This window comes from Cataglyphis hispanica, chromosome 9, assembly GCF_021464435.1.
Source record: "Cataglyphis hispanica isolate Lineage 1 chromosome 9, ULB_Chis1_1.0, whole genome shotgun sequence".
Taxonomy (NCBI): Eukaryota; Metazoa; Arthropoda; class Insecta; order Hymenoptera; family Formicidae; genus Cataglyphis; species Cataglyphis hispanica.
This window is the reverse complement of record NC_065962.1, coordinates 5,615,473-5,638,517: the sequence shown is the minus strand read 5'-3', so window position 1 is coordinate 5,638,517 and position 23,045 is coordinate 5,615,473. Positions and strand designations below refer to the sequence as shown.

The 23,045-nt window shown below is 32.5% G+C and overlaps 4 protein-coding genes across 4 annotated transcripts in view; 2 read left to right on the top strand and 2 right to left on the bottom strand.

Annotated features, from left to right (window-relative positions):
* The first annotated feature begins 2,902 nt into the window (after window positions 1–2,902).
* On the top strand, window positions 2,903–7,498 carry LOC126851954 (regulator of nonsense transcripts 2). Its single transcript, XM_050596322.1, has 2 exons — window positions 2,903–3,212; window positions 3,417–7,498. Exon 2 carries the CDS (start codon window positions 3,428–3,430, stop codon window positions 6,896–6,898), a length of 3,471 nt encoding a protein of 1,156 aa, XP_050452279.1. The 5' UTR covers window positions 2,903–3,212; window positions 3,417–3,427; the 3' UTR covers window positions 6,899–7,498.
* A 97-nt stretch (window positions 7,499–7,595) lies between these two features.
* On the bottom strand, window positions 7,596–9,632 carry LOC126852026 (methylosome subunit pICln). The gene is made up of 6 exons (XM_050596493.1): window positions 9,285–9,632; window positions 8,785–8,911; window positions 8,573–8,715; window positions 8,307–8,486; window positions 8,136–8,222; window positions 7,596–7,893 (listed from the first exon to the last, which is right to left on the bottom strand). Exons 2-6 carry the CDS (start codon window positions 8,901–8,903, stop codon window positions 7,802–7,804), a joined length of 621 nt encoding a protein of 206 aa, XP_050452450.1. The 5' UTR covers window positions 8,904–8,911; window positions 9,285–9,632; the 3' UTR covers window positions 7,596–7,801.
* Window positions 9,633–11,927: 2,295 nt separating this feature from the next.
* Window positions 11,928–14,835, top strand: LOC126851973 (probable ATP-dependent RNA helicase Dbp73D). The gene is made up of 6 exons (XM_050596382.1): window positions 11,928–12,181; window positions 12,276–12,982; window positions 13,092–13,304; window positions 13,384–13,594; window positions 13,765–14,199; window positions 14,406–14,835. The coding sequence occupies exons 1-6, from the start codon at window positions 12,159–12,161 to the stop codon at window positions 14,791–14,793; spliced, it is 1,977 nt and encodes a 658-aa protein (XP_050452339.1). The 5' UTR covers window positions 11,928–12,158; the 3' UTR covers window positions 14,794–14,835.
* Window positions 14,836–21,943: 7,108 nt separating this feature from the next.
* Window positions 21,944–23,045, bottom strand: part of LOC126851991 (lachesin-like) — a 203,055-nt gene continuing 201,953 nt past the window's right edge. Inside the window, exons 10-11 of the mRNA XM_050596420.1 lie at window positions 22,824–22,994; window positions 21,944–22,459 (exon numbers count right to left, since the gene is read on the bottom strand). Of these exons, the coding sequence (XP_050452377.1) occupies window positions 22,125–22,459; window positions 22,824–22,994 (506 nt within the window). The 3' untranslated portion in view covers window positions 21,944–22,124. The remainder of the gene's footprint in view (window positions 22,460–22,823; window positions 22,995–23,045) is intronic.

The following is a 23,045-nucleotide window of genomic DNA, read 5'->3' as shown; positions in this document are numbered from 1 at the left end:
TGAAGTGTGTATATAAATTTTGACACATATAGTTCCGATTGCAGCAATACGTAGATGCATATCTCTACTATCAGCGTGGACCTTTTGAAAAAGTCACCGTGCGAGCAACCATTACTGGCAGCACTCGTCGCATTATTTGTCGTTAAGTGCATGAAAGCTTTTCCTCGAGTGTTTAATACAAGCTCACGGTTAATAGCGGCGCGTTATTATGCTCACAGGAACACAAGTGTGTCGCAGAGTTTAAAGTGTCTCTACTTCGGTGCCGCACGAAAAACGCGCCAGTCTAACCTTTTATGGATTCTTTGTAGTGGCGCGATTATACCGAGTGTCTCTGATTCGTCATTTTTCGCCTCACAAATGAATATAGAACCGTATCTTCGCGAACATGTATTTTTTTTTTTTTTTGACAATTTCAAATTTTATTATTAATAATGTTATATTTTAAAGATTTTTAAATCTTTAAATTCTCCTGGGACATCGCCAACTTTCAAAATTTTTGAAATATAATCTTTAAAATACGTATCTACTAAAATCTTTCTCTTTTTAAGATATATATTTTAAAAATATAGTATATATATTTGCATATATATATATAAATAACACATATAAATAACATACGAATATTTTATATAGTTTCTAGTTTATTTTAAAAAAGCCTAAATTTTAAATCTTTAAATTCCAAAATTTTAGTCTTCAGGAAATTGATTTTTTTTTTTTTGAAATTTTCCAACTTGTAAATTTTTGTACCATATTATAATCAAAATGTATGTATCCTTACATATGGTTCTATTAAAGATATTTTACTCACATATTATATGATATTTACATGTCACATTCATAACACGCCATTTATGTGAAAGATTTTTATTTGATTATATTTATGTTATTTTTAATTATTTTTTTGGATTTTTTGTGTATGTGTATATATACACATATATATGCATATATATGTTAGAGAAAAAATATATTTAAAGAGACACCATCTATGTCAGACACCTCTAGTTATTCGTATTCATGAATCTTATCCCTTTCTCCCGAAAAAATTCATGAAAAGGAATATATGAGCTTTCGCATACATTATTATACTATATACATATATATTTGCACATCTCAGCTATGACAATAACCAATCATAATTGATTGTATCGATAAATGACACGATTATTAATTATTTCGCAATAATTGTGAAAATGCTATAAATCTAATTTTATCATAAATAAAACAAATTTCAAGAAAAGTTGAATAATTTATTACTCACCCATAACTGCATCCGAAGATACATCCACACCAATGCATCCGCGAGAAACACATTATGCATCCAAGGAAAGTATTAATTTTATTCCTTTGAAGACGCTCCTTCTCCTTTTCTTCCCGCCCTCCTCCTTTTTCATTTCTGCTGGAAAAAAAATTGTATATGTTAATCAGAATTGTATATATGATTATTTATATAAATATATAATAAATAATTGTATATATAATTATTTATATAAATAATTGCATATATATTATTTATATAAATATGTAATAAATTATATAATAAATATATAATAAATTATATAAATATTATATATATATATATATATATATAATATTTATATAATTTATTATATATTTATTATATAATTTATTACCTGATACATTTACCTGACTTCCACGAACGTCTATACACATATATCAATATTATTCCTATATTTCCTGTGAGAATAACTTGCATTCTTTTCTGTGTAAAATGAAAATACTGCTTATGTTATCATTTCGCAACGTGTTCATTACGATTGCAATTAATAAAGAAAAATATAAAAATAACGATATTGACACTTCTGTGGCACAGTACTTCGCTTTCCAAATGCAAATGGCGCTTTCGCGCGGGAATTTGCGCGGCTAATATATCTAGCGACATCTTACGGAATACTATCTTTATCAATCTACGAATTTGAAGTGCCGCATCAGATATATTAATACCTTTATCGATATCCGAATTCGAAAGAGAAAAAAATATTATATCACATCAGAGATACTCGTATAACAAAATTTATCAATTTAACAAAATTTATCGACTTTATTTTAGTTCAAGAAATTTAATAATTAAGTCAACTTGGAAATAATAAAATTTTGCACAAAAATAGAGATTTAAAGCTTAGCCATATGTATGAATTTTGTGTATTGTGTATGTGAATTATGTGTATGTGTATTATGTGTATTTCGCGTGAGAATGCATATAATTAATATTTATTTATTTTTTTTTTGCAATATTTGTTAGGCTATATTTAAAATAAATAATAGAAATTTTATTTTAATATTAAGAATACAAAGAATAATATCAGTTATGAATTATAAAATGTTATATATGTAATAATGTTCAGTTATGAATTATAAAAGACATACACACCTGATAATCGTGCAATACACGCCTTTTCTTCCGCATTAAAAAGACATATAAAATAACGGTGTTATAATTTTTCGATTGATCTTATTAGGCACACAAATTATTAGACATCAAAATAATTTTTACGTAATTTAATATCGACTTATACTTTACGCGAAACACATTAGAAAAATATTTTTTTCATATTTTATTTCATATTTTTTTCATATTTTTTTTACTTTAAACAATAACGCTCGCAAATAAACACGGATCGATTTAAATACGACGACGTTGCAGTCGATTATATATTTCACAAACAGAGGACACGCTCAGCGGACTCAACGGTTAGATAGTAATCGAACGTGATTGGGTTTTACTTTTAGAATCAACAAATCAACGTTGAGCGTTGACAAGACGATACTCACCTATTGAGAATTCGCTGAACGCATTCAGAGCCACATGCGGCGATTTCGATAACTATCGTGAAATGCAATTGTGATTCTCGAAATATCGGTATACTCGAAACGAAACAGCGAATCACAGTATACTTATTATAGGTCCATGTCTGGTCTCAGGTCCATTCATGGCCTGTTCTTCTTATTGTTAGTTGCACTTTGAGGTTACCAATTTTATCTTGCTGTGAGCGAGAAATATTATCACTACGTGGTATTAGGTATTCACATACATGCAAGGAGCCATAAGAAAGATTGGCTTTTATATTCATTTATAATTCGTAAAATCAATGGAGCACATTGTCGTCTGCCACATAGACATAACCTTGTCTAGTCCTAGGACACGATAGTAAACAGTAAACAAGTGGAATAAATTCGCCAACTGGTCGTTTCAAGTACGTTTCGTACTTAATTAACGCATTTCTAATATATCTTGTATGAAGATAAGTATAATAATCTCACGTTTGCTTGCTTATAACATCTGTTTATCATAGTGTGATCGCTATAATGTGGTCGCAACACGTATGAATTGTTTTATGAATTTAATTACATTTTTCGTTAGAGTAAAAGAAAGATACGATATTTTTTTTGCATTATAGAATATTTTACAATGTCTGAAAACACAAGCGAAGCAGCAACAGCTGAAAAAGAAGCTACTAATGAAGAAGATGCTGTCTCGGAAGAGGATAGACAATTTTTGGCAGAGTATGTGCGGGAAACAGAACAAAGACTAGCAACAAAGGAAGAGATTCGTGCATCTAATCTAAATCCTACAAGACCTTCGGATACATCATTCAGTAAACTTGACTCAAGTCTTAAGAGAAATACTACATTTGTCAAGAAATTGAAGAACTTTAGCATGACTCAACTCGATACTGTTTTAAAAGACATGGCAAATTTAAACTTGACTAAATATGTGAGCGAAGTTGCTACTGCTTTAGTAGATGCTAAATTAAAGATGACCGATGTTGCACCGGCTATTAGAGTATGCAGTTTTCTTCATCAGACATATGCTGAGTTTTCCACTCATTTCTTTGAAAACTGGCAAAGGATATTATCATTGAAGATTAATGATAAAATCTCGAATCCCAGCAAGTTGAGAGTAGATCTTCGATTCTATGCAGAACTGGTAAATGCTGGGATATTCACACACAAGCAGGGTTTGCCACTGCTAGGCTCAGTATTGACTGTGTTGATCAATATGGATAAGGAGGAGCATAATAATGCCAGCATAATATTGAGCTTCTGTCGACATTGTGGTGAAGATTATGCCGGTCTTGTACCAAAAAAGATACGAGAATTATCTGAGAAACTAAATGTCCCGATTCCAAAGAGTAAACTTTTGTCGCCAGATAAGCAACAGAACGTTAGATTGTTACTGCGGGACTATTATAATTCTCTATGCAAACATTTGTTGAAGGAACACAAGGAATTGCAGGCGTTTGAAAAACAGAATCGCAAAATATTGCAGACTAGAGGTGAATTGAGTTCAGAAAGAAAGGAAAAATTAGAAGCTCTTCAAGTCTCTTATGAACGTTTGCTAACCAGTGTACAGAGCTTTTCTGATACGCTGGATGAGCCGATGCTCGAACTTCCAGTGGACAATGAGATGAAGACCGAAGCCGAAGAAACGTTAAAGATGATTAATGAGGGTGAAGACAATACTATCTTGGAAGATATGTGGGGTGATGAGGAAACTAGACGTTTCTATGAAGTATTACCAGATTTGATGGTCTTTCTGCCAGGTTCATATTTGAAAGAGACGCCGAAAGAAGCATCAAAGACAGATGCATCGATAACGGAGGATGCTCTCGACGAAGAGATAGTCTTTGATGAGTTAGAGGAAGCCGAGAAAATTGAAGAGCCACCGGAACCAGAAGTGGAGGAACCACAAGTGTCCAATACAAGCAATAAGATATTATTAGATGCTTTCTTGACGCATCTGCCGAACTGTGTCAATCGGGAGATGATCGATAACGCTGCAGTGAACTTTCTAATGAATCTTAACACGAAACACAACAAGAAAAAATTAGTGAAGGCTCTTTTTGGTGTTTCCAGGATTCGTCAGGATCTATTACCTTTCTACTCTCGCTTGGCAGCCATCCTCCATCCGGTAATGCCAGAAATCGGCAACGATTTGTGTCAGATGCTAAAGCAAGATTTCAAGTACCACGTCCATAAGAAGGATCAAATCAATATTGAGTCAAAGATCAAGGTAGTTCGGTACATTGGCGAGCTCGTCAAATTTAAGCTCTACTCGAAGATAGAAGCACTTTATTGCTTGAAAGTATTGTTGCATGATTTTACGCATCATCACATCGAGATGGTCTGCAATCTGCTGGAGATCTGCGGTCGATATCTTTTTTGCTCGCCGGACTCTCATCAGAGAACCAAAGTCTATCTGGAACAGATGATGCGTAAAAAAGCAGTCACTGCACTCGACTCACGCTACGTCACGATTATCGAGAATGCATATTACTTCGTGAATCCGCCTGAGTCGACTGGTGGTGTCGCAAAAAAAGATAGACCTCCTGTGCACGAATTCATCAGAAAATTGCTATATCAGGATCTATCCAAGACGAATACTGATAAGGTGCTCAAATGGATGCGTAAACTTGATTGGGAAGATGAGAATGTATCAACGTATGCCATAAAATGTCTGACTGCCGCCTACAATGTTAAGTATCCCAATATTCGTTGCGTAGGTAGTTTGTTGGCTGGTTTGGTGGCCCATTACGAGACCATAGGGCCTCAAGTAGTCGACGGTGTACTTGAGGATATACGACTATGCATGGAGATAAACTTGCCTAAATATAACCAACGACGCATTGCTATGGTTAAATACTTGGGCGAGCTGTACAATTACCGAATGGTAGAAAGTGGCGACATTTTCCGCACTTTATATTTGCTGATCACCTTCGGCGTTAGCGTGGACCACTCGTCACCGAGCATACTTGATCCACCTGATCATCTGTTTCGCATTCGTTTAGTATGTACGTTATTGGAGACATGCGGCCAGTATTTCAGCGGTGGTTCCAGCAAGAAGAAGCTAGATTATTTTCTGGTATTTTTCCAAAATTACTTTTGGTTCAAGTATACAGATCCCATCTGGACGTCCGAAAATCCATTCCCCGTCGGGATAGACTACATGTATCGTGATACATTAACGATGCTGCGGCCCAAAATGCAATTGTTCCAAAATTACAAAGAGGCACAGTGTGCTATAGAAGAATTGCGAAATTCTTTATACCCAAGCTTGGGTAATCCTCCTGTTGATGAGATCCCTACGGAAGGCGAGAATGACATGAGCGTTATCATGGAAGGTGATGAAGAAGCAACAGCGACTGGAAACGGTAGCGGTGATGCGAAAGGTATGGCCGAGTTGCACTTTGAAGAGTCTGAGGACTGTTCGGAGGCGCAATCGGAAGAAGAATGGACGGCTGACGCGGAGCGGGACGATGCTATGGGCACCCAAGAAAACACTCAGGGTGATCGGTCTCAGAGTCTATCGGCAGAGGGTGGGACTGAGGGCGTAATTATGGATGTGACGGAAGAACTGAATGCGGCTTTGCCAGCTGGGCCACGACGCGTAAGTTGTCCGGAAGACGATGACTTCCTATCAGCGCTGGATAAGATGGTGTCGGATAATATACAAGATAGAATGCGAGATTCGATAAAACCACAACAGGTCGATATCTCTGTGCCGTTACATGTAAAGAGCACCAAGAAAACATATGAGCAGCTACAGGAAAGACCAAGTGACAACAATACAGTAGATTTTGTGCTAATGCTGAGAAAGGGTAATAAGCAACAGTACAAGAATCTGGCGGTTCCAGTATCATCAGAGTTAGCCATGAATCTCAGAAATCGCGAACAAGAACAAAAGGAGGAGAAGGAGCGTGTGAAAAGACTGACCTTAAACATTACCGAGAGGCAAGAGGAGGAAGATTATCAGGAAACTATGAATCAAAGCACCAGACCAGTCACCGTGAACCTGAATAGAGAACGACGGCAAAAATATAATCATCCTAAAGGAGCTCCCGATGCCGATCTTATTTTTGGCCCGAAGAAAATTCGATAAAATCAAAAAAAATTGATAAAAAATTCGAATAATTGAATTATTCATTGAAAAATAGACACATCTATGAATAGATACATCTATGAAGTGATTACTTTACAATTCAAACCTGTTTAATTATAGTTAGTGTTATGGTCTTTTTACTATAGTATGTCAGATTTTCTTCGAGAATGAATGTTGTAGTGTATTGAATGGATCAGAATTTTGACAGTACGAATGTATTATATGTATAAATAACGTGTAGTGCATTTAAACGAAAATAATCATTTAAACCACTGGTACAGTAAGCACTCATTAAGTTAACTCGTTAACTTTGATAATATACAAATTATTCTTCTGGCTGAAATACATGTATAAAAAAAATTCAATATGGACTGTTACAACACACTGCCGATTTTCGATTATACACATAGAGTTTACTGTACCATGTAAATGCACTTTTGATGCAACGAGGTGTATGTTGATAAGTATCATTAATCATATGATAACTTGCTGTGACACAAAAATATTATTAGACATTTTTATAAACTTATAATTAATCGTTATTTTATGTCTATCAACGAAAGCTATGTTGTGATAGAATATATGATCAATTTATATATACTCTATGTTATCTTTTGATTCTATACCATATTTCGAAATTCTCTTTTTTCCTCTATAGATAAAAAACTTTCTATTAAAAGAAATCGTATAAAGAATATTGTGATGTACAATTATTTATTTTTATCTAGGAAATTATCGCCATGTACAAAATGAATATAAATAAATGTTTAGGTGCTTTAACGTTTGATACAGCTCCATAGTAAGTTTTGCAATAACGACGTCACGTATATCTACCGAAATACACATATGAAATTGATAAACGCGTGTAAATTAACACTAAATGCATATCTGCATCTAATGATCTTAAAGATCTTCTTCTGCATCTTCGAATTGACCCGCTTCAATATCCATAGCTTCTTCCACCTCCTTTCCTGTATAATTGGTCCCCATTTGTTCTATTGATAAGAAATTCAGTCTTATACATGTACTATTATATCAACTCTAATACATATTTAAAATTTAATTATCTAATTAATAATCTAATTTAATTCTGTGAATGTCATTCATAATTTTTGTTTTCAATGTCATCAGATAGACGAAATTCATATCATACATGATTACATTTAAATAAATAATCCAAGCATATCCAATCTAATTTTGTAAAGATTTACATACTAAAATTACAGATTAAAATTACCTGGCGAACTACAAGGTGCGTCGCCAGCGCCTACTTCCTCATCATATTCACCTTCATTGTCTTCCTCGGCATCTTCATAGATATCCTCTTTGATTTGAGAAATTTTGATATTATGTTATAATTTCATATTGCAAATAATCAAAAATAAATTTATCTTGTTTAATTGCTTACCATCTGAGAAACTACTCATGTCAGGGTCAGGGTGAAGTGCTTGACACTCGGTCATCGCTTGAAACATTAAATCTAAATTATTTGTATTATCCGGCACAAATTGCACCTCTGTAATTGAAGTGTCCGCATCAGCATCCTCATTTTCCGAAGCATTTTCAGATGATAATACTAATGGCATATCTGCACAAATAAGATATATACAAGTACATTCATGATATTAAATTTTTCAAACATCACATCATAATAAAAAAACTTATAATAATAACCTGGGAGGTCTATTTTCGCATCAACCATAATATATAAACATTGTCGTGGACGAAGTTGTTCTCGTGAAACAGCGTGTAATGAAATATCAGGATATTCCAGCGAAAATCCCTGTTGTGTGTTATTATCTATCCAAGAAACCACACTAAAAATAAAAACACATGTTTAGAGCATATGTATAACTTAAAAGTGTAAACTAGAATAGATTCACTACCTTTCTGTGATATAGAATGTACCCTTGCCCACTTCTCTGTCATTGATATATACTGTAGTGTTCGGTTCTTCGTGACGTATCCCTTCTTGTGGCGGTAAGAAGTTGCTAAGCACTACCATGTTTCAATCTGCAAGAATAGATAATATTTAATAAAAATACAAGCTATGTCTCACTGATTTGACAAAGAAGCAAATATGGTCCATCGAAATCGGCGCAATGATGCGACTCTTATTATAGTTACACGGTGCATTTACACAGACATCATGGCAATATATGTAGCAATATACATAGTTGATATTCGAGCCTATATCAATGTCATCTTGATACATGTCGAATATTCCAAGACAGAACCGTTCAGAAATATTCTCGACAAAAAGTGCCTATTACATAAAATACCTTATACGAAGGCGTGACATAAAAGAGAGAAAGCGATCTCGGCGACTAGTAAACACCGGTGTCGCACTTTTCGGAGCATTCTAACCAAAACAGGGAGGACTCACCGTTTTCTCGTTACTGGTACCGTGCAACGAACGGCGACGAGGTTCCTCGCGATGCACAAAGTATCTCCAGTGAATTCGCGTTACCTCGCGGGCACGCAATCACACTCGTCCCACGATTGCGGGCTATCAATTGTGGGTCCGACGAAACGTCAGATGTTGCCTACGTGACGCGAGATGCGGCGTTCGCACTTCGCACTACGGTTTCCTGTTCGGCTCTTCGACTGTCTTATACTTATTCGTCATGTGTTGAGAGCAGGATATCAAGTATATGTAGTTTTCTAATTACGGCTAGAAAAAAAAAAAATAGTTGTGTAGAATGCAATCGCGCGCGTGACGCAATTTTAATTTAACAGCGTAGCATAATACCGTTATTGCGTATTATGTATCATGCTATCGTGTCATATATATTGCTATGTGTCATATATATATATATATATTTATATGGCGCTGCTGCTCCCATTCCATTTGAATAAACTTTGTGGGGAAAATTATATGTACTATATTTTATTCATCGGCATAAACAAGATAAAGTAGAAAAAAAGAAGAGATACGTTATTTCTCTTTTCTTTCCTTTCAATACAGACAAGATATATGTTTTGTAGAAATAAAAGAAACTTATCTTGTATCTCTCTCATATATATGTATGCCAAATATAATTTTGTTCTATATATTATAAAATATATAAAATATAATATCGAAATGAACAATAATACAAAAATATATACTTAATTTACAGCTTCTGTAAAAGTAAAATTTTTGTAAAAAAATAAAATTTACATACATATTTTAATATTAAACTGCATATAGTTTTATAAATAATATAATCCAAAATCTTGAAATAAATAAAAGAAAAATAGGCGCTTCGGAATTTATCCATTATAATATAATTACGTATTATTCAAAATTTAAATTGTACGAAAGATAATTAATTATTTATGATATTTTTAAAGAAATAATTATTGTTTATAAAGAGAGAAAAAGAGAAAGAGAGAGAGAAAGATCGCGATAAAACAATAATTTATAATTTTGATTCTAATCATTTTGATTCTTGATTAAAATGTCACGCAAAATACGCACTTCGAAATTTATCCATTATGATATAATTACGTATATAATTATTCAAAATTTAAAGTGTATGAAAGATAATTAATTATTTATGATATCAAATTATTTCCCGATACTTGTCGCGATCGCGTTGAATAGAGAAATTTTGTGGAGTGTTTCGCGTTCCTTACTGTTCGAGTGTCGCCGTGAGAATAATAAAGCCGTAACACTAGCGCGCTAATGTTTACATCGTCAAGGCCGTATACTATGTTATGTTTTGATTATTCATTGCCGAAATATTTTCCATACTATGACGTATATACAAACGGAATATTAAATTATGCATGTATTTTAAATTATAAATCAATTATTAAATTATCAATTAATATATCACGGAGTTTATTATATACTAGCAATATTGTTACCTCTTTTTCACGATGCTGATTGGTTATCTCGACGATGCACTGAACATTACTTTATATTAATAAAAGCTTGTCATAACTGACAATGAGCGACACATTTGATAGTCTAAATATTAAGTGGGTGTGTAATTTTTATTTAATTTATTTTCAAAAAGTGGAAGACTAGAATTAATATGTAAGTAATTATATACACATACACATAAAATAAATGACGCGCGTTTATAGTATTCTAGTTATAATAAAATAATGATGGCCTTCAGCTGTAATCAGACGTAGTATGATTCAGTGATAACACACGTGTGCTCACCATATTTCGCGCGCACGTGTTACGTTTTGTGCTATTAAATCATTGACAGATCTTCGCGCATGGCGCGACGAAATTATCCCGACAGAGGAGGACCGCGGAAGGAGAATGATAATCGTTTATTTAATATGCAATTAACTGATGATAAACAAAACGCAATTTATCATGCGAAATATGATGAGACAGAAAGTATTAGCGACGAATATATAATATATATTAGGCCATGTAGAAAGAAGCACGATCGTTTGACAACCAGTGTCTGACAATAATGACATAATATTGTTTTTCTTTATATTACATGTTACGTATCCTATAATGAGCAGACAATAATATTTTAAAACTGTATTTTTAATATTTATATTATTTTAACGTTTTTAAAAAGATTTTCCAAAAATTTTTAAGGACATTTTCAAAAATGTTTGTCAAACATTATCTGTTTATTGGGATATATATTTCCGCACGATAATCGCGTAGAGTGCTTTTTTTTTTTCTAAAGCGACGAAAAATTCCGAGGCAATTTCAACTTACCTTCCAGAAATGTTGCTAAAAGATTAACAAAATCATATATCGCAAATAATATTTTTAACAAGCAAAACTTTATATAAGCATGATGCATATAAATATTGATTATTCATACAAATGTGACATCGATTTTTATTTTGAATTTTTTAATTTAAATTTCGATCAAATAATTTTCGAGGATTGCTCGAATTTGACAGAAAATCATGTTTCGTTCCTCGTATAAAGAAAATATATTTTTTATAGATTATATTTTATATACTGATAAAAATAAGAGCTTACAGCAGAGGAGAAAAAAGCTAGCAGAGTTTTTATTTGTACTATTTTATCGATAGAGTGAAAAGTGTCAGATATGATAGTGCCTCTACTTACCGTAAAAACATGATGGCAGTAATTTAACGGGAGTTAACCTTTTATATTAAAATCATATGTGTAACTTTGTAAGCCACGTGTGTAATATGTATGCATAATTTAATTAATTCTTATTGCTCGTCGGTAAAAATATATTTTTTGTTTCAAGGATATTAAATATAAACATAATTATTAATTGTTATTGCAAGATAGATAAATTGAATTTAAAGGAAGATGAGTTTGTTTGTTATAAATAGGTAAATAATGCTTATTAAACAATGACAATCTGTTCTAGAAATTATTTATTAATTATTATTTAATGCAGTGTATATATATATTTTTTTTATTTAGGTATGATGAAAGCAGAGAGGAAGATGAGAATGCGACAAATCATCTTTCTGAATTGTTAAAAAGAATTGAAGAACGTAAAAGACAAAGAGCTGCAGCGGATAAATCTATATTAGATGTAGATCAAAACAATTTAACTAAAGATCAGAAAAAGAAAAAGAAAACTTTTCTTAATACAGATGAAACTAATGATTCAAATATTGACAAAAGTGATTGCAATGAAAAAGTCAGTGAACAAACTATAGAAACGGTCAAAACATCGATAAAAAAGAAAAAAAAGAAGAAAGATATTGAGAGCGAGCATGTTATAGCACAAAAAAATAAGGAATTAGAAGAAAAGAACGAAAATCCAATAAATGGAGAAGAAGAAAATCCAAATACTACACATACTATAAAGGAAAAATCTTTGGAGAATAATTTTGTAGTGTTAGGTACAAAATCTCGAAAAAAGCAACGTGAAGTTAAGAGAATATTGCCAGACTGGTTGGCGCATCCGGAAGTTATATGTGCTGATTTGAATAGCGGACCAAGTTTGGAAGAATTAAATTCAGTTTTGGATGCAAAATTGATAGAAGTCTTAAGGGCTAATGGCATTGTTAAATTATTTCCAGTTCAATCTAGTATCATAAAATGGTTACACAAGTGTAACATGGATAGGAAATTTGGGCGATGGTTGAGAGATACTTGTGTATCTGCTCCTACAGGCAGTGGTAAATTATAATAATTTTTGTATAATATACAATTTTATTGAAATGATAAAATGTACATCTTTTTCTTTTGTTTTTAATATTATTTTTTTCACATTAAATTTTATTACAGGTAAAACCCTGGCCTATGTATTGCCAATTGTACAGGAATTGCAAACACGATTGGTACCAAAGATACGCTGTTTAATTGTTCTACCAGTACAAGAATTGGCTGCACAGGTTCATAAAGTAATGATCACTTACACATCTCACACAAATTTAAAGGTGGGCCTGCTTTCGGGTGCCTTTTCGTTTGAACAAGAGCAAAATAGTATAATTAAAAAAAGTATGTACTTGTCTTTATCTCTATAATGATTTAAAATTTAAATTAATATATAAAAACTTAAAAAAATATTTATTTACAGCTGAAAGGGGAAAGTATTTATCTATGGTGGATATTATAATCGCGACGCCTGGCCGTTTAGTGGATCATATATTAAAGACACCCGGATTTTCTTTTGATTCTCTAAGGTTTCTTGTTATCGATGAAGCCGATCGCGCAGCGGAATGGATACAGTATTTACCTGAACCTCATTCTCGCGTTCCTATTTTCACACTCGAAAATATACATTCCAGGTTAATCTTTTATTAAAAATATATTTGAATATATTCTCTAATATGGAAACAATTTTTAAGTTTGAAGACACAATATAACGATTATTTTATATATGTCTTCTAGTCATTTATATCAATTTATTAATTTAAGTATATCTACTAGTCACTTTATGAATTTATTAATTTTTTAGCAAAGTCATACCAGCTCAAAAACTATTATTTAGTGCAACCTTGTCGCAAGATCCTGAAAAGTTGAGCTGGTTAGGCCTATTTCAGCCAATACTGTTCACGACCGTTGTGACTGACAAAGACACGGACGTAAATTTGGACAACATTGCGGGTGATTTCATCGGACGTTACACGAGTCCGGATGAACTGACGGAACTTGCGGTGGAATGCATTGCCGAATACAAACCAGTTGCCCTGTATCAGCTGTTGACGAAGTACGATACCATTTCCAAGACTCTCGTTTTCACGAATTCCGGACATACCGCACACAGACTGGCGCTCTTGATGCAATCACTCTTGTCGGAACGGAATGTCGCGGTTGGAGAATTATCCGCACAGCTCGCGTCGAAGCAACGCGAAAGTATCCTTGGCAAATTCGCAAACGCAGAGATAAATATGTAAGTTTTACATTTTGTCAAGATAAAATAATTCTAACTTTATAAAACACAGTTTTTTCCGTTTTGAGATTATGATTTAATTTTTAATTCTCATTTTCTTGTTCTAAGAAAATAAAATAATAAAGATAGATTATATATTTTTTGCGAAAGTAAAGAAAGAAATAATTTAGCTTTAATAATTTGATTAATCTTGATTATCCGGTTAGATTAATAAGCTCAGACGCGCTGGCTAGAGGTTTGGACATTCCTGATGTACAATTAGTCGTATCTTACGATATCCCGAAGCACATCAAAGGCTATATACACAGAGCCGGTAGAACTGGGCGGGCGGGTAAACCGGGCATTGCAGTATCCATGCTCACACCGAATCAAGTTGGAATATTTAAGCAAATGTTAAGTGGCGCACATAAAATCGTGCCTAATATCGAGCAAATGGAACTGAGTACCACGGCAAACGCGCTCAATTATGAGAATCATCTTGAAAAATTGAAGGAAATTCTTGAGAAGGAGAAAAATGAAGATTTGGAACGAATGAAAGCTATTAAACGTAGACGTGTGACGCATGTGACTAAGCAAAATGAAAATGTAGAATAATTTTTTATATGAAAAAAAATAAAAGTAAAAAAATGTCATAAATTTCTTTCCTGTATAAGCTCCCGTATTACTTATACAATTACTATTCGAAAAAGTTTGTGCGTTAATACTTACTTAATTGTTAATGTTAAGCTCATTTCCATGCTGTATAAGGTACATAAAAGAAACATATACAGATAATAGGGTAACATCGATAATAACATTTTATTGTCTGAGGTTAATAGTATCGTACATCATGCTCATTCCCTATCGTAATTCGTTCTATGGATAGTCGCGATATATCTCGTTTCGAACTGTATACTAATTATTACTCCCATTATTTTTTATTCCGTCGAAGGCAAAAGGTATTCACAGTATTAATTTACAAAAGAAACAGCATCGTGTTCATTGAATGACGACGCAGACACAAAAGTTATTTACTATTATTGCTGTGTATAATCTCATTGCTCAGAACTGATTGCATAAACTTTTCTTTGTCATACTTGGAATAAAATTACAGGGGAATGCTTCATTAAAGAGCTTCCTTCTTAATTTTTAAAAGAATTTTTTTATGAAAAACATTACACGATGTCTCGAATTTTTTTCATAGAGATGGCCACAGCATACAATGATAATCGTAAATGCGCAATTATATGTATCGATATTGAATTACAAATTATAAGATTGTCACTTTTGAGTCGTGAAATTCCAAGGATATTCTTTCAAGAATTTTTTATACATAGCTATAAAGTATCGTGAAGTTAAAAATATTACTCAGTATGGTATAACTTAATTAGTTTTATAATTAATAGTAAGCAATATTTTTTTTATACTTATTATATTTTACATGTATTTAATATTTATATTTTATAACACTTTTCGCACGCGTCATATATTAATATATATGACTAAATTTTGATTTCCGACAATTGTATAAACAATTGTATGTTTTCTCTTAGAAATTGCATTATTTTCGCATGACATATTCAATTACACGACTCGGCCTAAAGTTCGGACATTCTCAAACTTGTAATTCAAACTTTAGACGCATGTGTCGGAATTATTATTATTATAATTTAATATTGTGCGGTTGGCGGGATTAAATCGCATAGATACTAAAGTAATCATTCATTTAGAAATTGTTAATTTTCTGCGAAAACAAGCTTTCTTAAATCACTTTTCAACATGTGCATAGATTCCCGTTTAATCAACACATCATTAACATTTCGTTCGTCGGAAATCAGAGGCGGATTAGCCACTAAATAAATCGCTTTCGGCTCTCGTGAAATTTTGTATCCCTCATCATTTACATGAGCTATTCGTTATTTTGCATCGCTTATATAAATTTGTATCTTAATACAGAATAGAACAAAAGATAATAATTCTGATTAAATTTTCATTAATGTAGATATTTTAATAAAGAAATTCAAGTTTTTTGAATAAAATAGAGAAGTTTTTGTTTTTTGAATTTTGATATTTTTATAAAACTGTTTCTGAAGTGAAATTTTGTCATTTAAATTGCAAATTAAGATAACAGATCTAGTAGAAAATCAAATTCAAAGTGCTAAATACAATTAAGACGAAAAGCTTGCGATCATTATTTTCTTTCTTAGGAAAAGATTAATCAATCAATATAGAGATACTTGGTATGTTTTTAGATTTTGCATATTTGCACTTTTAGATTCTCGCAACCCTTTTACCCTGTCTCTGTATTCATTAAAAATTAGCAATTAGATTGCCGTAATGTATATGGAATAGGCAATGATGTATACAGGGTCGGCAACTTTTTATCACTTACTGGTTATATATTCGACTTTTAATTTTCGTAAAAAATACATGAAAATCTAATTTAAAAAAGAACTATGGAATAAAAAGAGCCAATATATAATAACGAGCTATGAATATAAATCATGCCAGTGTAAATACGAGAAAGTTTAATAAATATAAAATTAAAAAATGTTGCTCATAAAACTAAAATTTGATTGTACAACTATAAAAATTCAAAAAAAATCTTTTTATTTCACATATTTTATATTTTTCGAAATAACAAATAAAAAAATAACTTTAATTTCAGATGCTTTTTATAATAAAACTAGAATCTGAAATTATGTAACAAAAATTCTTAAATAAATTTTTATTTTATCAGATTTTCATCTATTTTATATAAAAACTAAAGTTGAATAGAAAATTTATATGAATAAATTAATTAATTAATTTACATAAATAAATTTGTATAAAAGTAACAAGATTTAATTGCCGATCTTTCCTTTGTGGTAGAACAATCGCTTCCGTGTCTTCCGAAAGTTTGACAGTTTCGACAAAAGCATCCGCTCGAATTATCGTTGTCTGAATTCTAACGAACGAGCCAGATTGACATTTATATGTAATATATATATATATATATATATATATATATATATATATATAATATATTTATGTGTAATATATAATATATCTTATGTAATATATATGTATATATAACTGTATATATGTGTGTAGATACGTATCGTGCGTATAGACAGTACTTCTCTTCCACGTTATGTTACAATCGCGAATCCACCTTTCTATGTCACATTATTACAAAATCTACCCTCTTTGAGGATACACCGAATCGAACGAGTCCTAAACGCTTATCTCGAAAAAATCTGAACGCTCACACATCTTCTGTGTTATTTACACTTACATATATATTCGTTAATATATAATATACGAGCTTATGTACATACATTAAACGTGGTCCTATATGATTCATATGTCTCGTTGCTGCGTATATGTATTTTTTTCTTCATACTTAACGCCGATAAATTCTCCGCGTTTTTGTAGTAGCGTTTCTTACGATAAGAGGATACCCAATGGATTTTGCCTATAATGAGATTTTGTATATTATATATACGAAATGTACATTATATATATATATATATTGCATATATAGAATGTATAAAAAAAACTGCGCCTTCCCTTGACAATACATATTAATATAAATAGTGAATTAAAAAAAATGTTTGCTCGTATTTAAGAATGCTCTGGTAAATTAAAATTTTTAAAGATCAAAACAGATAATATAAAATATATTATATTTTCTTCAATTAATTTCAGCTATTGTTTACTTTGACAAATTTTTTTCCCTCAAGCACTTTGTAATTACAACGTGAAAAAAAGAGATGCGCAATTTTTTATATACCCTGCATATATTACGTGGGGTGCGCCAAGCAGTCTGTAATGTACTTAAAAACTCGCCAGATTTTTGCAAATCACCATCATAATCGCTACGCAAATTTATGTGAAATATGTTGCAATAAGGCATTAACGCAAATGTTATAAAATTATACATTTTACACATTTAATGATACAGTATTGGCATACTCTTATTATATCAATTCATAAATTCCAGTTATTAATTGAATCACTGTGATAATAAAACGCCACTTATAATTCATTAAACGTAATTAAGTTAATAATTTGCGAATAATTTCGCGGCGGAATATTTCGTGAAGGAAATAATGAAAGGAAGAAGGGGAGAAAAAATCAGCCTCTTCTAGCGAGCTTTTAAGCCGAATGAAGCCGTTCGATCTGACGAGACTTTACTATACCGTATTTATTGTCGTGCTCTCCGTTGCTCTGCGTACGAATTACAGTATACGTCGACTCATTTAACCGTAAAAGTGCACCGACCGAATTAAGCCGCGTCAATTTGCGATAGTCAAGCGCACATTTAACCTGGTAGTGTCGTGATCGCGATAGATGAAAGATAAAAAAGTATCGTGGAAGACGCGAAACGGGGCTGCGCAAAACGATCGCTAGCGAAATAGGAATCAGGAGCCTGAGTGAATCTCGAACGAGAGTCTCATTATCTTTTTATTTGAAAAATTTTTTTGCCTTATCGATTCTCTATATTTTATATCGAGATGCATTCAACATATCTCGTAATAATAACTATTTAAATAGATAATTATTATTATTGCTAAAAAAATAATAATTATATATTTAAATAATTTATATATTTAATTATATATTTAATTATATATTTAATCATATATTTAATTATATTTAAATATATATATATATATATATATATATATATAAATATAATTAAATTATAATTAAATATATAATTAAATGTATAATTAAATATATAATTAAACATATAATTAAATATATAATTAAATATATAACTAAATATATAAACTATTTAATATAATAATTAAAACTAAATAATAATAATTATCTATTTAAATAATTATTATTGCTACGAGATTACATATATATATATATAGACTAATTCACAGGAAATTTTACGGTGGATTATTTCAAGAAAATTAATTAACTTGTATTATCGCATTTCGAACCGTTCGATTAGAAAAACAAACTTCCGGTTCTAATATCTACATAAAACAAGAAAATCTTTGTTTTTATAAATGTGATATAAAATATGAAGAATCGATGAAATGTGAAGAAAATAACAAAGTGAAGCTTATTTGTCATTTGTTGAAAATGAGGCTCAGGTTTTTGTAGTTCTCATGCTAATGACATTGTTAATGTTTATAAGGCAAAATTTCGGGAGATTAAAATTTATATTCATCCAATAGTAAACACTCGTCTCAGTTATATTTTTCTTTTGCCGATATAGCGTAAAAGGAACAACTTATATCCTGGAATACTTGTCAATTACAACCCGTATATTTTTAACTCTAAGCGACAAGAATATGAACATTGATTCGCAAGAACTGTTAAGGTCGAATGAGAAAGTTCGTGCATCGTGTAGACCTCGCGTTCCCATACATCTTCTATGCGAAAATTTCTTCAAATAATTTACAATTAAAAATAAAATTAATTTCTCTTACAAAAATAACATTCCAACAAAAAGAAAATAGGATACATTCTGCGATTTCTATTGATTTGTTTATATTAAGCTTGTTACACGGTGAAACTTCATTTCCATCACGAGCATCAAATCTTCAAACAATGTTATGGAAACATTTTTGGAGAAAGATAGAAACTTTCGCCAATTTATAAGTCAATTTAGTCACGAACTCCCGCGAATGTGAATAGCACAGAGAACTCATCTCGTAGTTCCACATATTTGCATCTCAACGTTATTTTTTTTTCCCCCCCATGTTCGCTGCGTCGCCGGAAAGAGCGTGATGCACGAACTTGCTTGACCTATATTTTACCTACAGTCCGATTAATCGCCGGTTACGTTTAAACAAGAGAGAAAGAGGAAGAGAGATAGAGAGTGTCTCTCTAACTCTCACACGTGTCAGTCGAATATCGCACTGACCGCGTCGCGTATATTTACACAGACTCTGTCGAAAGTTTTGTCATTGTCTTTTTGGTCGCATACCCAGACATAGTTATATAGATCGAGCATTGATACAGCCTGAAGAATAAAGAGAGAGATGGGGAAGAGGGGGGGAATCTCAAAAAGGAATTCCATCTCTTTCTGACAAAAATTCCACGGGCACGAATGAGAGGGGCAAAATCCCTTTCCCTCTTCTTAAATCTCATTTTACCCTTCTTTTCCATCTGGTCCTCTCACTAACAAAGCATTGTGAGCACCAGCTCGATCTATACGTATTATGTCTGTAGTGTCGCGCCGCAGTGACTACATCTGATCGTATCTAAAAGTCCTTGTTATATCGAATAATAATGGGAAGACCTATTTCTTTTTTTCAGCGTGGATTTGCATCCTCCGCTCTATCTTCTTGACTCTATTTCCATCACGAGCCTCAAACCCTCGAACAATGCTGTGGAAACGCTTTTGGAAAAAGCTGGAATTTGATTTCGTCAGTTTATAGAAGCATAAAATAAAAGAGAAAGAAACTTAATATGTTCTCTCATCTTTGAGTTCGTAAAATTTTAATATATTTATCTCTTTGTGCATTTAATTATTTTTTCGGAATAATTGTCAGCTCATCTAATATATGATGATAGTTGAAAAAAAATTAATACCTTAGTCAGGTTGATTTATTTGTTAAATAATATTCTTTTTTCAAGCACCTTAACGAGGACCACTTAAATGATTCGGGAAAAGAGCCATTTTCTCTCTTCTGTATATTCTCTCTATTCAAATTATCTCTCGTTCTTCATTCATATTTACAATCATCGCCGGAGGGACTGACCTGCCTAGATAGGATTGTCGTGTACGCACGGCGCGTCCCTTTGCGTTACTTTTAGACGACTAATGAAGATCCACGAGGGGTTCCTAACTGACCCCTTTGTTTGCTTTTCTAAGTTCATTCATTAATCTCCATTTTGCATTCATAATAGCTTCGTACGCAAATGGTGTCCAAAGATACTCATCGCGAGATATAAATTCTCTCGACGAACAAGTAATTAAATTGTGAAATGTCGCGCGCGCATTGATCCCTCATTGAAATTATCTTCTTTTTATAAAAAATAATATTTCTCCTATATATTTAGCGTTTCGATATATTTAGCGAACCTCGATCAAAGCTGCAATCTTTTATAAAGATATCAGATTCTTGGAACAAAGGCGCACGGCAAATTTATAATGTTTACCTTGAAATTGTGATTAAAAGATAAAAGGTAGCAGGGAATTTATATAGACGATAGAAGAGGTAATGAAGATAACATCTAGCCAGTGGATGTCAGATTCCGTCGGAAGCAGGCTTTTCTCCTCTTAAAAAGATTGGTTTTCTACTTTCCAAAGGTATTGGATTTCGCGATCGATACTTAGAGCGGAGCGCGTAATCCGAGAAAGCATTTTGACATAGCAAAAAACGTAAAGTACATCAAATATTGATTAAAGAAGAGGAGTCTGTAATATTCAGAGATCCCTCCATAACGATTACTTCCTTTAAATATATTCTGACAAGCTTTAAGAGCAAATTTTGTCCATCATTAACCCTGGAGATAATCGTTTCCTCTACAATGCAGCCATATCTGCAGCATTAAATGTCTCAAGATTGTCTTTGATCTAGATTTTTGATTAGATGACAATATACGGATATCCTAATATAAATTGTAAAAAGATCATATAATTATATCTGATCTATTTATTATTTGACATATAACATCTGACTTATTTTACCTTAAACAAGCACTCGTTAAGTAAAAAGTTTTGAATAACAAAATTCCAATAAAAAATATTTAAAAAATTTACAATAAAATTAGAAAGGCCCGCATTGTTCTTGATACGTATAATAGTTTTCAAGTCTTCAACGCAAAGTCTTTAACTCGTGAAATGTCATGAATTTTTTTACCTGTGTCGATGGGAAAAATCAAAGTCTTCTAAATTTATCGATTTTTCGAGATTCCGGATCAGCTCGTGGATCTTCATAATCGTCGATTCTATATTGTAATCCTTTATATGCCTCACACCTGATGCCATCTTATAGAGTGGTCGGCAAAAGAAGCAGAAGCAGAATCGCTGACACCGAGGAATGCCTGAAATTCGCCGTGTTAAAATTGACCCAGGGCGGCGGCAAGGAAGGCACGGCAAGGGGCCTATCCGTCCTCTGGCCCTCCTGAAGGGTGCTACCGGCCATGATCTGCGTGGTGCCGAAATCGTCGTCGCTGCCGACGGAATCGGCCTCGCCGAAGCTTACCGCGTGTCCTCGTCTGTCGTTGCTACTGTTGCTCTTCTTCCTGCCCTTCGCCGGTGCCTTCTTACGCGACTTATCCATATTCTTCACAGTCGTCGGTGTCGTCTTCGCGAACTGCAGCTCTAAGCGATAAAAAAAGCAAAATATTTACGAAATAGTAGAGTGTAATTGTAGAGAAAAATTGTTTATTTTAAAATTGTTCATTTCAAGTGGTGCATTCAATATTCAAAAGTTGAATAAAATTTTTAGAGAAACGTATCGATAAGAAATCTTAAAATTATTCATCAAAAATAATTAACATTTTTTTCTGGTATTAATTTAATATAAAATTTTATATGCACACGTGCACAAGATGATAAGGTTGCATGAGATAAAATATTATTATCGGACGCATCATTCATCTTGTATTAAAATCAGGATATTGGAGACGAGATGCTGAGCAAACATAAATTTATTTGCCATCATATCGCAAATTATCATCCATACCTTGCAATCGTACTGAACCCTCGGCCTTGCCGAGCGCGTTGACGGACGAGCACACGTAGCCGCCGAAGTCCTGTTTTTCCAGCGACTTGACAGTGAGATTCATTTGCCGGGAGTACTCGCTCAACGCGTACTCCGACATTGTGTATTTGTCACTAGGCAGCAGTTTCTCGCCTAAATAGAAAGCGAACGGAAATATTGCGCTACTTTTAATTATTGTGCGTG